Here is an 18,105-nt window from a genome sequence, read left to right on the forward strand (position 1 = left end):
CTCTTTTAACATGGATAAATCTTTGGTGACAAAGTTTGTTTTAAAATTTCCTGACAGTGCTTAACTTTGGGTACTGATAATTTTCATTTTAAAAAATTTGTATTTTCTAATATTTATATACAAAATAAAAATTCTAATTAAAAATATGCTCTAATTAAAAAAAAATACGTGCAAACAACTCCACTAGGCTAACTCTCTCACATAATTCGTCAAAGGCCACAGCAGAACTACTCTTATATCTTAATTTCTTTACCTTTCAATATCCAATCCAATTTTTTTCTATCCTATTTTAATTTTCACCTTAAAGAATTTCTGAATTTCTATAACTAGGATTCCTCAACGTGCCAAACAAGAGAATGATACTGAGACTTACCTACAAAGCAATATAAATTAACTAGAAAAGTGACTGGGACCAAGAATATAAGAACTATTTAAAGAACTATGAGTCAAGACTGCTGGCTATTAGGGCTCAAGCAGAAGTGAAGGCAGGTAGAAGTGGGAGAAGGACAGAGCTCAGAAGCTGGTTTAACTTGACTTTAAATCATTACTGTTTAGAGAGAGTAGCTAAGGAATCTGGTTGGAAGGAACTATGGAAACACACCTAAAAAATATAAATATTTAGATCCAAGTCTATTAGAAACATGGACAGGAAACTGTTAACTATGATAGCTATTTCTGGAGCATGGGATTATAGCAGACTTTGTCTTTCTACATTATAGATTGTGGTAATGCTTGAATATTGTAAAATGAACATGAATTACTTTTGTAATCAGAAAAATAAAATAGAGATTAAAAAAACAAAGCAAAATTCCTTTGTAATTATTTTTTTAAAGGAAACAGAAAAATGTGGGGAGGGAACAATAAAATAATATTAAAATTGGTAAACTAATTTCGATTACTCCATTCAGGAAAAAAAAGAAAGTAACCTTGAAGAGTGGTAATGTTTATGAGCCAGGGGGTAAAAAAGAAACTAGATGTAATTTAGCAACATGAGACAGTACAGAAGCACTAACTATTTTAAGCCACCACACTGAAGTCTCATGTCCCTGACTGGGGAAGCCCAAAAAAGGTTCCAAGAGTGTTTCTGCCTTGATTCATTAGTCTATAGCTCCAAAAAGTGATAGCTTTTCAATTTATTATACTAATTTTGGGGTACCAAGGTATCCTTTTCCTCAGAGAACACATAACCCAGAAAAGTCTCACAGGGAAGACGCTAACAGTAGCTGTGTCTTGAGGAATCTCTGCTATTCTGAATAAGGAATGTGGCCACATAGTGTCGTGTTTACAAGACAATCTTTTGGAAGAGATCTAGTCATACAAATGACCTGGATCTTATAAATCCCATAAAAGAGTCCAGACAATTTCTTAATACACTGATTTTCTGTAGTGGTCTCATTACGGTTGGCAACTTAATATGTATCGCATCTTTGATGATGACAACTCTAAGTCAGTGGTTCTCAGCAGAGGAACTTTGGAAAACCGTGGGGGCATTTTTGGTTGTCATGGTAATTGGTAGGGGAGTGTTACTAGCATTTAGTGGGTAGGGCCAGGGATCTTGACATTTCAGAAGTGTAGGACAGTCTCCTAGAACAAAAAAAACCATGCCATATCTGGTATAATTTTCAAGTGTTCCAATGAAAAGTTCACATGAGTGAGAAATCTATTTATAATTACCTGAGTTTAGAACTTTATTCCACTTTACATATCAACAAAGGTATTGTTGTAGTTTTAATACAAAACAATAATAGTTTTTCCAAGAATGCAACAAGTGTATAAACCAAGAGAAAACTCATATTTTTGATATTGTTGTTATTCAGAAATTTACAAAAAGTTGTTTATAATTTCAGAAAATTATATAATTTGGCAATATTTCTCTGATGCTATGGAACCAGTAACACATTTCTATGTATATACATTTGTAGCATTCACATTCAAATAATGCTATAAGTAAGTACAAATATCTGACTATTCAACTCTACTTGTACCCAAGCACTTGCATATTGAAATACACATTATTTTATTATAAATTGCTTTCCTTTTATTCTTCCTTCATATTTCAGTAAGATTTTACATTTATTTTTTAAAAATTATATGTACCTAGCTATGCTATATCTGAATTTCATTTCAAGAAAATACTGGGCCGTTGCAAAACATATTTTTTAATCAAAAGGGGTCAGTGAATCTGACAAGGGTGAAAATTACGGATCTAAACCAATCATGGTAACCCCAGTTCCTTTGCCAGGACGGGTGGGGCATGAGCATGTGATCCAGTTCTGCTCAGTGTCATGACAGAGTACCCTGGAGGACTTCTGGGAAAGGTTTCCTTGCTCTTGGGAGAGAGGAAGAAATGGTCCTTCTTCCTCTTCATGTCAGTCTGGGATGGCTTAAACAGCTGTAACCATCTTGCTATCAGCCCGAGGATGAAGTAAGCACAGAGAGGAGGCAACTCCAAGAAAATCACAGATAGATGAAACTGAGCCCTGAGAGCCTTCATCTGAAGTCCACCTTACCTCTGGACTTCTAGCTATGTAATGTCATGAATTCCCTTATGTACAATCCAGGTTGAATCAGGTTTTCTCTTATTTGCAGCTGAAAGCAGCCTAACACAGAGGTGCTGTGTAGAAATGACACTGGAAGGGAAGATAAGGGGAAGCAGTGGAGAAGACTGGAGAAAGAATAAGCTTGGGAATCAGATATATTGAAGTTTAAATCTCGATTCTGTGGTTTACTAGCTGTATAACCTTGGACAAATTACTTAAACTCCCTGAGCTTCAGCTTCCTCATTTATAAAATGGAAACAGGAATATGTGCTTTTACATGGCCATTATGAGGGTTAATGAGTGCTTGTTAAGCTCTGAACTAGTGCTTGGCATGTGCCAGCCCTCAATAGCTGGTGGCTGTTATTAACTATTGTTATGTAGAGAAAGGAAAAGGACTCACAGCAGTCTGAGCAGTGATGTGTGTGCAGCCCACAATTTTGGCTCCGGCCAAAGGTTTCTCTCCTTGAGCTCTCTTCCTCAAAGCCATCAGTGCCGGCATTTCTGAAAAGGCCCAATACACATGCAGCAATTTTAGAGAGGAGGGATGAGAGGTAAAGAATAACAGAAAAAGGTACTCTCTTAAGATAAGATCCTTCCCCAAACAGGTTCTCTGTTAGATTAAGTTTCTCAAGGGATCAAAACATTAAACTTGATTTTTCTGTTATAAGAGACTTCCAGAGGTAAATGGTCCAATGTTTAATTCCCTATATCCCAGTCCCCCTTATCTAGTCTCTCTCTCCCTCTTCCTTGTTCCTTCTAGACCCTCTAGAGTTTACTCCCTCCCCACAGTGTTTCCTGAGCCCATATTTCTTTTGTTATAAGTATTCTTCAAAATCACACTGAAATTTCACAAACTACTAGAGCCCAGGATGTAAAAATGAATTAACATGGACAAAAAGACACAGGCAGCTTGAGAGGAAAAGGTGTTTATTTTCCTTACCTTGTTCAGCAATTTCAATTTCTCTTCGTCCAAACTCCGCCTGTTTGATGTTCTTGACACAGAAGTCACTGCTTCCCTTAGAGTTCTTTTGCTGCTTGTCCCTGGGAGATGTCTCATCATCAGAGCTATCTGTATATGAAGCAGCTGGAATGACAAAATAAAATACCTTTAGGGGAAAAAATGGATTCCTCTAAAACTCCAAACCGTGGAGTGAACTGAGGCTTTTCTAGTAATCCAGCACCTTGTAAATTTACACATTTGGTAAGCAAGCACCTAAGTGGCACCAAGGAGCTGTCTCAATCACCACCCATGGGAAGTGCTATCCGCAGGCCAGAAAGAGGAAGCTGAGAGACGTTGCCAAAGACATCCCCCCTGGGTAGCATTAACTTGGAATCTAAGGCTAACTTTATCTTCAGAACATGCAGAAGTCCTTGAAAATGAAAAAAGAGAGAGGTTATACCACTGTAGCAATAGGTTCAAGTTCTTAATGCATGATCATGGTGATTAACCTATGGGTTTCTGGGATCCTAGCTACCCTTCTCTGCTTGCTGCTCAAACACCTGATGTAATTTGTGTTTCAGTACAGTAACTGAACAGATAAGACCTAGAAAACAAGGAACCCATGGGAAAGTAATTAAGAACCACACAAAAAGTGTTTGTCTGACAAAACAGAGCTTTCTTTTTTAAGACTGGCTCTGATGAGGCTGAACTATGCCTGCAGACCCAATTAGACATTGACAATGAAGTATTCAGTGTGCTCTCCCTTCTTGCTGGCCTCAGTGGGTCCTGCATTAGGCATTTTAGATTCCCAGAGAAGCAGATAAACCCTCTTTCAGTATAATTAAATGCTCTGATGACTAATCCATTTAGCAACATACACTAGAGGGTGGAAGGTCTACGACTTTTGATTGTGGCTAATAGGCAGCTACGGCTGCTGCCATTCCCATGTTTGACTGAGGTCTTTTTAGTCTTCATATAATTCTGTAGTTGCTAATCATTTGCTGGATGATTTGAAGTAATCTCTTTCTTTGATTTATGTTTAAGTTCCTGAGGATAGTTTCTTCCTAAGCAGTCCTCAAGGTTTTGAGGGGAGGAAGGTTGGGGACATAAAGCACTGTCTATAAAGCATTATATATTTCTCAATGAGATAAGAAGTACTTCCATCATTTTTAAGGGGAGAAAGCTACAAAAGCTCAGAGCTCCTAGGGTCTCCTGATCTACTTATATCCAGAGAATTAAGGCATTTCTGGGATTTCTTAGCAAAGGGTCTATCTCTGGGAGGGCTGTAAAAGGCAAGTCTGACCTTGCCCAGTTAATCAAGCATGGTGCTACAAAATGTTTGGGCAGCAGGGGCCCGAGTGTCTCTCTTGGAGCTGGAAAACTGCCCTAGAGCAAAGTCCTAACACGAGGCAACAAGAAAGAACATGAGCACCCGGGGAGGTGGGGGAATTAATAAATCCCCAAAGGGACTTTTGTTCTTGAAAGGAGATAATCTGTACAAAAAGTCTATGGTTCTCCCTCCTAGGGTGAGTGAGAGCTCAAAGTACCTTTGGCAACAGAGCCCAGAAACAGTTGCCTGGGCAGTCACCTGTTTCACCAATCAATACTCAGAAATGGCTTATGAGTCGGAGGCTTAGGGGAACCATGCTTCTATCACCTGGGAGAAGAAAGATAACAGCCATCCTAATCCTGATCCAAATTTATAGAAAAGTTGCTTTTGAAGAAAGTCTTCACGTTCAGAGTATCCTGAAATTTAAAATCCTTTTCCAGAGCCATGATGATTTTTATGCTCCCTAATGGCCATTTAAATACAGTGGTTAAGTGTTCTGGAGTCAGAGAGATTTTGGTTGAAGTCTCAGTCTCTGCTTCTGGGTATAAAGTAGAGGTGACACCAGAACCTTTTTCATAGGGTTGTTAATTCATTCATGTATTCAGTCATTCACACATTCAGTTGTTCAGTCAATGAATTTTATTGTGCATCTACTATGTACCAGGCACAGTCTAAGTGCTGGGGATACAGGACGGATATCGATTGTCTTTGCCTTCATGGGATTTTCAGTCTAGTAGGTGAGTCAGACATGAAATAACTAATTACAGAATTAATTATTTAGAGTTTTTCTTTCTATATGGCTGTAATATGTGCTATGAAGCAGACTATATAATATGCAGACATGATTTGTCAGAATCAAGTTGTTGAGAAGATTAAATAAAATAATGTACATAAAGTGCTTAGTGCAATGCTGGCATAAAGTAATTAAGCACTCAGTAAATGATACCTGGTATTATTACTGTTTTTTGTACATATTTTTAATTCAATACCAAATATAACATCTTTAAGGGTTCTTACTTAGCTCTAGGATTTTGAATGGGAAAGGAATGACATACATACAATATTATTTAGCAGTTTCTTTTTTTCTCTACCTCCGTCATCTATTAATCTACCCAAGCAGCAGGTGGTTGGCTGGCAGTGATGAAAAAGGTTGAGACTGGAGTCCTAACTCTACCCAGAATAGCTCTCCTCTCCCTATGCCTCTTCAGCTTTTAAGGACGAGTCAGGGGAAAAAAGCCAACCAAACAACAAAACCCCCTAAAATTCTCCTTAAGAGAAGTACTCAAATTTTTGGTTTTCTTCCAACTCAAAGAAAAAAATTATTTATACTACTTCCCCTTTCTAAAGGGAAAGAACTGTATTTTCTTTTCTTAACAGTAGTCAACTGGTTATAGTTAGTTCAACCAATCTTTTTCTTTGAGTCAAAATGGATTTGTTTTCAAAGAGCCCTTTATACAGACCTGTTATCAAGGGAGATCCAAAAGTATCAGTTGTCTAGACTGTACTAATATGTGAATGCAAAATGGCTGACACACTTAGACCAAGAGAATGCTATTGTTGCAAACACAGTGGAAAGATTATTCCTGAACTAACATAACATTTTTTTAAAATCCATAACTCATTTCTGCCACTATATTTAAAGTAGCATATTCATGAAAATAGTTGAGATTGAATTAAAAATTCTTCCTAGGAAAATTTAGAGAAACCCAACATATATATATATATACATGCTTGAACAGTTTCTAAAGTGTTTGTAATTGTCAGCACATTATGAAGCCCAGAGTCATGATTTAGTTAAAAATGAACAACCGATAATCAAGACAATCACCTACTGAAGTACAGGTCTGAGACCTTAGCTCTAGCTTCACCTCTAATTGGTTAAGTGACCAATTTTCAATTTATCCAACCATAAAATAGGGAGTATAATAGATCCTCTCTCTCCCCATGCTCTCCCTTTCCCCTAACTCCCACCAGAAAAATCTTATGAATAAATGAGATAATCACAAAAAAAGGGTTCAATTTCTAGGTAGAAAAGTAATACAAAGTACAAAATAACTCTTTCATGGGATGTTCTCTTGTTTCATGGTATCTCAGAATCAAAACATAATTTGGTGAATCACTAATCCACAATCTATCCCATGGAACTGTCATACATACGTTCTATGGCTCAAGCCTGATTAAGCCTTACCTCCTAGAAGCTGTGATATTGTGGGTTATTGCTAGGAGAAGAAGCAGTCAGACTTCTGGCTGAATTAGTCCTATCAGGCTATTCTGAGTCAGGCAATTCCTCTTGGACCCAATCTATTCATTTGGTAATAGAGTAACAGTAATGACCTGTGTGTCAATGTGCAGCAGATTTCATTGATAACACTCTAGAAATATGTGAAAAGCTATGTTAGCAACCAAAATATAGACAAACAAAACTTTGTTATTTGGAAAAATCTGAAAATACTTCAAGCTTTAGAAGAACCAATTATGAACTAAGGAACTTTGGTCCTCTTTCCTTATCCTTAACCAATTAACTCACTGCAAAGACAGCTTTTTCAGAAATATATCACTGAGAATGATCTGACTTTGAAGAAAAGTCTCTTCTATTCATTTGTTTTTAAGGGTTTTGTGCTTAGAGAAAGAGTTTTTGGAAGTTTGTTTTTTATAAAATAATTTCAAGGATTGATGTAGCCTCTTTCAGTCTGGGTTCCATTAGAATTAAGCCCTAATGTCTTGGAGCATCCACTGAATATATGAATTAACGCCTCTCCTCTGCATCTAGCAGGGTACTAGTTATGATCCATCCTTTGAAGAACCATCCTTTTCTGTGTTCTGTGATTCCCAGGAGGAGCCTGGTTGAAAAGGCCAGAAGAGGTTCCTAAATAAAAGCACGGCAAAACTTAGTATTAGGATCATTAGGAAGGGAGAGTACGCCACAGCCTAAGTAAGACTCTAAGTATCTTCAGAAAAACAAGCACTTTGGACAGGAAGGTATCTTTTTTTGAAATGTCATAAACCTTCTAACTCTTCACATACAGAAAGTGTATCAGAGGTATATACTCCTTTACAGGGGTGTAAAGTCGTATAAGAATGTCTCTGGACACCTTTCCCCAATATGTATTTATTGAGCACCTCTTACGTGTCAAACACAGTTCTAAGTGGTGGGAAGAGAGCAATACCAAAGAGATAAAAATCTCTGCTCTCATGGATCTCATATTCAAGTAAGGGAAGAAAGACAACAATAAATTATATGTTATATGATAATAAGTGCTATGGAGAAAAATAAAGGAGGAAAATTTGATAGGTGTGGGGTGTCTGTACAATTTTAAAAGAGGATAGGTCTCAGTGAGAAGGTGATCTTTGGTTAAGAACCTAAGGAGGCAAGATACCCAGTGAGTGTATCCTAGAGCATTCCAGGCAGAGGAAACAGCAAGTGCAAAGGCCTTAAGGCAGGAGAATGCGTGGCATGTTTCAAAATAACAGTTAGTAGGATAGCACGACTGGAGTGAACAAAATTGCCAGGGGAGGAGGAAAGTTTGGGAAATTAGAGATGTGATTAGAAATATAATGTGAGGGTGGATGGTATAGGGTCTTGTAGGCCATTGTGAGAACTTTAGCTCCTACTCAGAGCGAGACTGGGAAGCCACTGGAGGGTTTGGGGCTAAGAAGTGATACGATCTGACTTATTTTAAAAAATGAATCTGGCTGCAGCATTGAGAATAGACTGAAGAGGGACAAGGTTGGAACTCAGCAATTCAGTTTTTAAGACATGGGAGAGCTGAGATGCCTATAAAACATCCAAGTGAAAGGACTGAGCAGGTAGTTGAATATCTGGGGCTAGGGTGCAGAGGAAAGATTTGGGCTAGAGATAAAATCTGAGAATCAAACACCAATATATGGTATTTAAAACTATGAGACTGAATGAGTTCCCTTGGGAAGAGATAAACACAGAAGGGAAGAAGTCCAAGGATCAGTCTTTGGGGCTCTAACAATATTAATTTCTATAGTCAATTAAAATATAACATATGCTGCAAATGGGTTCCAAGTTCTTACTGACATGCATTTGCATATCTTCTCATATTTAGAAAGCTGTAATTTTGTTATTCCTGGCTTTTCATTTGATGAGTATGGAGCTTTTTCTGTGTTACCTCATATAACTTTCCCATTGCCTCTGTTATGAGCATTTCAGACTGTCAGAGTTTTCCAGGATCCCACAACAAATCACACACTGATCAAAGCCTAGAAACTAGGTCTCTCCTAACTCCCAGTCCAAGAATATAGGCAGTAGGCATCTCCATTCACAGTCTGTTTTGTTTTTTGGTTTTTTTTGCGGTACGCGGGCCTCTCACTGTTGTGGCCTCTCCCGTTGCAGAGCACAGGCTCCGGACGCGCAGGCTCAGCAGCCATGGCTCATGGGCCTAGCTGCTCCGCGGCACGTGGGATCTTCCCGGACCGGGGCACGAACCCGTGTCCCCTGCATCGGCAGGCAGACTCCCAACCACTGCGCCACCAGGGAAGCCCCCACAGTCTGTTTAAAAGGGTTTGACAATTGCTCATGTGGAAACAAGAGAAGGTAACAGCGTGTGTGACACAGCTGCAAACATAATCTTAGGTTTCATTGGAAAAGCATTGAGTTTATGGAAATAACACCTACTACAGATTATTTTGGACCATACCAAGAATATTATATTCACAGGCATAATATTTTTAAAAGGACACAATCTGGAATATATCCAGATGAGGTTAACCAGGACAGTAGGATGCCCTCCAAATCAGGCAGCCAAATATGGTGATTTTTATTTCTAAATAAAATCTTTAAATTTTAGGGATTGTATAAGAGCTTATTGGGAGCTAAATTACTAGATCAAGCAAGGATCACCCTATGATCTAAAATGCTCCCAAAGAGGCCAGATGGCCATTTGTCAGGAATGCTATCAAGGCAATTCCAGCATCCAATGGGAAGCTGAATAAATTGATCTTTAAGTTATTTTCCAAGTCCAGGATATTTCGACTCCACACTCCCAAACTCAGTACCCTTAAATGGATATATAAGGTTGATAATTTTTTTTACTATAGAAATGGCAATTTCACATAGTTCAACCTAAAAGGTCCAATCTATGCAGGGTGGTGACATCAGTCAATATCACTCACCAATGAGCTATACCAGGCAACTACGTGTTCAAAGGCGACAAACGCACTCTTCTGGGTAAGTAGAGATTTTGTAAGTACCCTCCCTGCGTAGGGGACTTCTGTGGGAAGGCAGGCATTGGTTTTCTCCACAGGAACATAGTTGGAAATGTGGGTCCAATGTGTAGGGAAGAGATTGAGCTGAAGTTAAATTTTAGTACTATTATCATTTAGTTATCAATCTTTAGATAACATGCACAAACTCAAGAGTCTAAAATGTACACACTCTTTTACAATTCACATTTGCACAACTATTATACTTTCCAGAGTTACAGTAACTGGTTCATCAATTTTCAACCGTTATTGAAAATTATTTATTTAATTTAATTATTTATTATTCTGCTGGTTATTTTAGCAGAATAAGTACAAAATTCGGTATCTTTAGACAAAAATCCCTAGGGATTTACATTATGTGATTGTGAGGGAAATGTAAAACAAGAAATGTAAAAAGTGTAAATAACAATCTACCCAATCTAAAAGTGTCTCAAACAAGCTTTCTTCAACTTTACATAACAAACACTACTTTCCTATTTGTGTGAAAAACAAAATTTCAGGTCAAGATGAAAATTTTCTAATGAATGTTCTATTTATAATGTGAAGAGGTAACTAGGATAAACACTCAGCTTCCTACCACATTCCTACATAAGAGCAAAATAAAATAGCTCCATATTAGATCAGACGTATACTGGGCACTGTTGAACAAATGGTCAATAGCTAGTGGGAAGCAGCTGCATAGCACAGGGAGATCAGCTCAGTGCTTTGTGGCCACCTAGAGGGGTGGAATAGGGAGGGTGGGAGGGAGACGCAAGAGGGAGAGGATATGGGGATACGGATATGGGGATATACGTATGCATATAGCTGATTCACTTTGTTATACAGCAGAAACTAACACAACATTGTAAAGCAATTATACTCCAATAAAGATGTTAAAAAAACAAAACAAAACAAACAAACAAAAAACAAATGGTCAATGCTGACAGAAGGTCTCACATGTTAATATTCATCTGGCATTAAATGATAACTCAAGCCCAGGGCCCATATATTGGAATTAATGCCACTGCCAGGAAGGAAGGAGTAACAGACAATACAATGTCACAGCTTAGAAGAGAAGGCAAAGGGCTTACTTGAACTAGCTACAATGATTTCACTGTCTCTCGGGGCAATTAAAGTTTCCCAGATGGATGTAGGGGGGCCCCCCTCTTCTATTTTCAAAGAATGGAAAAAACACAAGTCTTCATACTTGCTGCTCAGTGAAGGTCATCAGTGAGCAACATACTCTCACCCTCTGAATAAGTCAGAACTCAATTTCCTTAATCACCCTCTTCTGCCTTTATTGGAAGAGGAAGCCTCTGTTAAGCTCCACTCTGAATCCCCAACAGGAATCCAAAGATTCCATCCAGAATTTTGGTCCAAATTTCCACTGAGAATCAAAGTGTTTATACCAAAACATAGGTTTGATCACGCTTAATTAGCCTGGGATAGACAGGAGGGGTCCGTTGATCATACTTAAGTAGCCTCCACAAGTGGGTCCATAGCCGTTCAGTCCTCACCTGAGCTATAGCTGTCAGTAGATGACTGAGAAATGGAGCGAGACAGAGAGCGACGTCCAATTTTGGTGGGACGTTTGTTGAATTCTTGCTTCTGGTCAGCAAACTGGATCTGCTAAGAAAAAGAACTCTAGTTACACAAAGGAAAATAACCTCCATTTTGAGACAGCAATTCAAGGCTTGCATTATAGGATCTTACCTTCCCTCATAGCTGATCTGATTGCACTAACCCACATTTGGAATGTTAAGACTCTTTGGAGAGAATGATTTTTCATTCTTTACCTACTCTGTTTCTATGAAATTTCTATGAAATTTAAATCCTGGAACCACTCTCTGACTATATACCTCTTGCAATCAAAGGGAGAAGGGGATGTACCGGTTAAAATAGAAAGTCGAGTCATATTCAGAAATCCTTCCTATAGTTTAGCTGAAAATTAAAGCTGGAAAGAATCTTTGAGACTATCTATTCCAATCTTCATATATCTAAGATGAGAAACTGCAAGATACAGAAAGGTAAAGTGACCTGCCTTCAGGTTTTAAGATTCTCAGGAAATAGTATGGTACAATAGAAAAAAAAAAAAGCTTTCTATTCATACAGAGCTTTCAGGAACTGCATTTAAACCCTGGTTATGCCACTCATTAGCTATATGCTGTTCATCAAGGTGTTTTTGTGACCCTCCTCTTCTGGTAAATACAACAAAAATGAAAGAACTTACTTCAAAAGTTTTAGAGGGTTATATGAAACAATGTATGCAAACCGTGAAACACAGCAGGTGATTCAATTAATACCTGGCTCCCCAACTCCCACCCCCTACAAATTCACTGTTCTTGTAACTCTTGCAGGTAGTCACTCTAGCTTTTTAAAGGCTTTCTAAAATGCATTAATTAGCTTTTCAGTACTAATAAGTATAGTAAAAATTAATCTATTATTAAAAAATTTTTTTTTAAATTTTGGCCACGCCCTGCAGCTTGCAGGATCTTAGTTGCCCAACCAGAGAATGAACCCGGGCCACAGGAGTGAAAGCACAGATTCCTAACCACTGGACCACGAGGGAATTCCCTAATTTATAATTTTTAATGTTTGGTACCACAAAATACTAAAAGCCACAAGGTTGATAATTTGTTAACTATAACAGATGTAGGAGTGGATAACTGGACTGAATATGTATAAACCTCAATATTCTTGGAGGTTGCATCTTGGACAATATCTGATCATGATCTTTTTGCAATTTTATCTCTTTTTCCTACTGTTCCAAGTTCAGCTGATACTTTATAACACTTCACATCAAAGCTCATATCATTATTAAACAAATATCTTTCTTTATTTTTCCCTAATTGAATGTTTGCATAATTGCTTAGATGTGGATCCATTTGGCATGGAGGCAGGAAAAATCAAAGATCTGACAACTGATTCTGCCTTTCATGATAAAAAGATGGTTCCTTGATGGGCAGAACACAGATACGGCATACCAGAATGAAAGCAGCAACTGTCGGCCACATTTCCTGCAGTTAGAGGTAACTACTGAGTCATTTGAGTATTCAGACAAGGGGGCCAAGGCCAAATCAAATTAGCTTAGCATGCCTTTTAGGGGAATTTATAGCATTTTCATAGCTATAACAACAAATATAGCCTGTGTAGTACTTTAGAGTTTGCAAATTGTTTTCAGCAATAAGAAAATTCTTTGGATTAGAAGCATTTCCCAAAATGAAAAATGGCAAAATTAATTATTTTACTGAAGTAGCAATTTATTCCAAAAAGATAAAGTGCCCTTTTATGCACTTCCATGGGATGAACTTCCATGTACTTCTCTTATCACAGTGAATACAACTATCTACCTGTATCCTGTACAAACTAGGCTCCATAAAGGCAGGAGCCATGTATCTTATTCACCTTTATATCCTCAGGCGAAAACGCCTGACACATAATAGGCAGCCATGTGCCAAAACGATGAGTCTTACTCTATCTTCAGAGTCTGTACTTGATTGAATATTAAGTAAATATGGTAACCATAAGCCAAGTCTACAGTTAAAAGAATTTTTAAGGGCAAAAAAAAAAAAAAAAAAGTGGGGAAGGGGAAGGAGGTGGGTGAGAAGATGGGGAGGGGAGTAGCAGTCAAGCTCAAAACACTGGCTTCCATTTCACCAACCTTGTTCAAGACAATAATATGTCTTTATTATATTTTAGAGGCCCATCTGGGAAAAGGAGTAGTCATTGACTTTCCAAAGGCCACAATGAGTCACTAATGTCAGTAGTGCCTACTTTTAAAAAAGAGTAACAGACAAACCCTGCCTTCGATTATGTACCACCCCCTCGCACTCACACACCACTAGAGGGGACCAGTCACTCTACTTCTCTAGATTTGTAGGATGGGGTGGGTGGGCACACAACCGTTTACCCCAACAATACCAAACCATGTAGCCATCTAGCTGTGCCATCATTTCAAACCAGTTACCTTAAACTGAGCTCTCTTCTCTATAAAGTCCCCTCCATTTACAGTACTTCCTCCTACCCAAGTCAAGTTTAGGATATCTTTTTTTTTTTCTGGCTGCGCTGTGCAGTTTGTGGGATCTCAGTTCCTAGACCAGGGATCAAACCCATACCCCCTGCAGTGGAAGCGCAGAGCCCTAACCACTGTCCCGTCAGGGAATTCCCGAGTTTAGGCTATCTTTTGGCACTAAAGACTAGGCTATGTAGGCTTTCTGCACTCAGAGACATAGGGTTCTAAATCTTGTTTACTTGTCAGACACTGAACTCAAGTTTCTTTAAGACAGAAGAATATTAAAAAGAGACTAATCACTTATATAGAGTAAGTTATACAATTGCCCCAAGAAATAAATGTTTATCTTTTACTGACAACCCATCCCTGGTGCCCACCTCCCCTTAATAGTTACGTGCCATTACATTTTTCACTCCTACTTGTAAAACAGTAATCTTCCCACCCCAGTTGGGATACTCTGGTAGATTCTACCTCTAACTTTCCTACCTTATCTGAAATCAGAGAGTCCTTTAAGGGAACCCTCCTTATCCATTTGAGAGAAAATTGCCTAATTCCAACAGGCATCAAGGCGAGGAAGGGAAAGAAACTTAGGAGAGGAGCAGCTCACGTTACGCCAGAAGAAGGGACGAAAGCAGGAAAGAGGGCAAAAGCAGCTGGCCTTTTACAACAGTGGCTATAGCGGCAGCAAGACTGGTAAATAAGAGCTTAGCCTCACCTGGGCTTTAATCCCAGAGTTGCCATTGACAATGTATTTCTTCTTGTTGCTCAGCATAGTGACATCACCAGCCCTGCTGCCACCTCTCCAGTCCAGGGGCCCTTGTGTCTAGGCCTTTAAACTTTCCTCATCAGCAATTCTGTTGGCTCTGGTTCCAGCTAGCTTTTCTTTTCGTTGTTTTGGTGGTGGTGCCTTCCCTGGAAACCCTGAAGCACTCCAACGACCCCTCCAGCAGTAGAGCCCAATTTAATAAGGCATTTCTGTTAGTGGCTCATCAGCCATTCCTAATTCTGGTGGCTGTTTTGCTTTTATTATTATTATTTTTCCCCTAAACACCTAATTACACGGATCCTCTGACCTCTAAACCTTAACAAGTCCCTTGACAAGGCCCAACTTGCATGTGCATAACAATAGCTTATTTATATAACCGGTGCGCTTTTTTACCTGCTATAATTAACTTGCTAATTAGCTTCCTTTTTAACCATACCTCCTCCTTTTCCATGTCAGATGACTTTAGTTAACCTAGTCTCATTAGAAAAAAATTAACTACAGAGCCACTAAAACAATGAGGGAATTTATAAAGATGGTAAGAAAAAAAAAAAGGAGCCAAGTGCTCAGGCAGCCCCTAACCTACACTCTGTGTCCTTGGGTTAGTCAAACTGGGAACACAGGTTTCAGCTCTGTCACCAAGAAAATCGACTTTCTCAGACCACTGCTTTACTCTTAATTGTTCATCTTTTTACGCAGGTTTTGACATTCGGTTTCTAGCTCCATCTCAAGATTGTCGCTGATTAGGTGTCGAGTGATCTGCTTGCTTTTTTCAAAAACTGTATTTTGTGGAAAGTGTGACTGGCATAGGGAGTCTTCTATTTCCTCAGGGCCCCCAGAATCATAATGACCTTGTTGCATACCAAGTAGAGTCAAATGAAAGGGCAAAGAATCACATTATTTATTTGTTGGTTTCTGAAAGGGACCCAGTGAATAGGAAAGCTACATTCAACTATATGTTACAGAGACTGGGTGGGGATGTGATTTGAATTCTTCCTTTAGAATGAGTGCTTGTCCATAACATAATGGCACATGTGATGATCAGTAATGTCTTAGCATCACTAAAATGAGGGATCACATGTCTGCTACTCCATGAGAAAGTGAGCTCCTCCAGGTCAAGCATCACGTTTACTCATCCTTTTATTCTTCCTGCCAAGTACAACATTTGGCACAGGGAGAAAGGTACTAAATATATATATGAATAAATAAATGAAAGATTTGTTTTTATGTGTACAGCTTTTCTCCCTTAATGGAGGCATAGACTCTGATTGATTCTTTGATTTATGTATCAGAAACTTATTGGGTTCCTAGAGTGTCAGGAGTTAAAAATGTAGAAAAAACCATATAGTTCCTCTTCTCAAATAGTTCATGGAATAGTCAGTCACAGGTACAGAAAGATATACAAGCCTGTACTTATAATAGAAATGTGTTCAAGATTCAGTGGCAGCATATAACATGGTGACATAAAGTCAGCAGGGTATGTTAGGCAAGTTTTCCTAGAAGAGGAGTTTAATCTGATACTTGACTCAGGAGAATGAATTTTCAAGATGAGTGAAGTAGGGTGGCCCTTCTAGGTACATAGAGCAATATTCACAGAGCAAAAGGAACACGGAACTGCCAGGAGCCCAGTATGACAAAGAACCAAGTACATGTATACAGGAAGTTAGAAGTAGCAGGGCATGTAGCTGAAGAAAAAACAGGAGCTAGTTTGTAGAGACTTTTATGCCACGATAAATCTGATAACTTTACAATTCATAAAAATATTCCACAGAAGATATAAAACAAAATCTTGCACAGAGGTGACTGCCTATTAATCATGGAAAGATGCTATGGGCTAATGCATGATAAGAGTGACCAGTGTAGAGAAAGGAGCTGGAGAGACATATTCTCCTGAGAAGGCTGATGGAACAGATGAGAAGGGTAGGAGAACAAACTACTGGCTGTATATCTAATAGACAATTATGCGTCGTGCATTTCCCCAGAGACCATTTCAATTTATTTGTTTATCCGCTTGTTATTTTCAGTAATTTACTATCATTGCTCATCTCCAGGATGTGGGAGTTTGACCCTAGAGAGAACAGGTAATTTATTTTTGAATTTGAATAGAAGATGAAAGGGGGTTAGTGATGTTAACATTTGCATGCCGACAGATGTGTCAGCAAATGGAAAAGAGGTTCATTATTGGAATGTGACCCTTGAAAGTGTCATATTGACAATGCCACAGAAAACCACCGCTGCATGGACCAGGAATCAGGCAATCAACTTAGGTTAGTTAGGGGCTTCCCTGGTGGCGCAGTGGTTGAGAGTCCGCCTGCCGATGCAGGGGACACGGGTTCGTGCCCCGGTCCGGGAAGATCCCACATGCCGCGGAGCGGTTAGGCCCGTGAGCCATGGCTGCTGAGCCTGCACGTCCGGAGCCTGTGCTCCGCAACGGGAGAGGCCAAAACAGTGAGAGGCCCGCGTACCGCCAAAAAAAAAAAAAAAAAAATTAGGTTAGTTAGATCCCAGCAGAAGTCAAAGATCCTTCCACATCTATTTTAATTCATTCTCTCTACCTTATTTCCTCTGGTCTTCATAATAGATTGTTACATATTGATCTCCCCATTAGAAAACAAGCCCTCTGAACCAGCCCTCAGTTGTGAATCATTTCTGTATTTCCCCCCAATGTCATCCATATAGATGGTGTTAAGATAATAGCTTTGGAAATTATTTGGATTTGTTCATGTTCTTTGTAGCTATACCATTTTAAATTCCCTAACTATAAAATCCCAGATATGATTTTTCTTTTAAAAAATGAGTACTTGTTGAGCACAAGAAAGAACATAAAATGGTAGATTCTTTTTTTTAGGATAATCTTCATTTTGAGAGAAAAGGTCCCTGGAAGAACAGAATAAGGGGAGGAGAACTAATATTTATTAAGAGCCTACTATGCACAGGCCTGTGTTTATGTTACTTCTGTTAATCAGTATAAGAATCTTAAAAATTTGGCATAATTATCCCCATTTGACAAATTAGGAAAGTACAAATGACTGTATTGAGAGAACAAATGATTTGCCTGAGGTCTCACAGCAAGTAAGTGGGACTAGAATGTGAGCCTGTGTTTACGCCAGAGTCGAAGCTCTTTCCACTACACCAAACCTTATGATATTGATCAGAAGACCAAAAACTCCCCTGGGTGTACCAGCCCCATCTGATTCCTCTTTTTTTTTATTAGTCATCAATTTTATACACATCAGTGTATACATGTCATTCCTCTTAATTTATCGTAAATTTATTTAATTTAAAATTGATCTTTAAATTTACTTTCTTATT

The 18,105-nt window shown here is 38.7% G+C and overlaps 1 protein-coding gene across 4 annotated transcripts in view; it reads right to left on the reverse strand.

Annotated features, from left to right (window-relative positions):
- Window positions 1-18,105, reverse strand: part of AHCYL2 (adenosylhomocysteinase like 2) — a 170,933-nt gene that overhangs the window by 40,137 nt on the left and 112,691 nt on the right. For 2 of the 4 annotated variants that reach the window (XM_022581313.2, XM_022581359.3), the window contains exons 2-4: window positions 11,536-11,644; window positions 3,481-3,624; window positions 2,941-3,041 (exon numbers count right to left, since the gene is read on the reverse strand). In XM_022581313.2, the coding sequence (XP_022437021.2) occupies window positions 2,941-3,041; window positions 3,481-3,624; window positions 11,536-11,644 (354 nt within the window). Of the gene's footprint in view, window positions 1-2,940; window positions 3,042-3,480; window positions 3,625-11,535; window positions 11,648-14,745; window positions 17,396-18,105 lie in introns of those variants that run through there. The other 2 variants (XM_022581368.3, XM_022581303.2) reach the window with 2 other exon arrangements.

The sequence above is a fragment of the Delphinapterus leucas genome, chromosome 9 (genome assembly GCF_059928025.1).
Source record: "Delphinapterus leucas isolate spDelLeu-1000000601 "Yukka" chromosome 9, BTC_Dleu_Yukka2, whole genome shotgun sequence".
NCBI classification, from domain to species: Eukaryota; Metazoa; Chordata; class Mammalia; order Artiodactyla; family Monodontidae; genus Delphinapterus; species Delphinapterus leucas.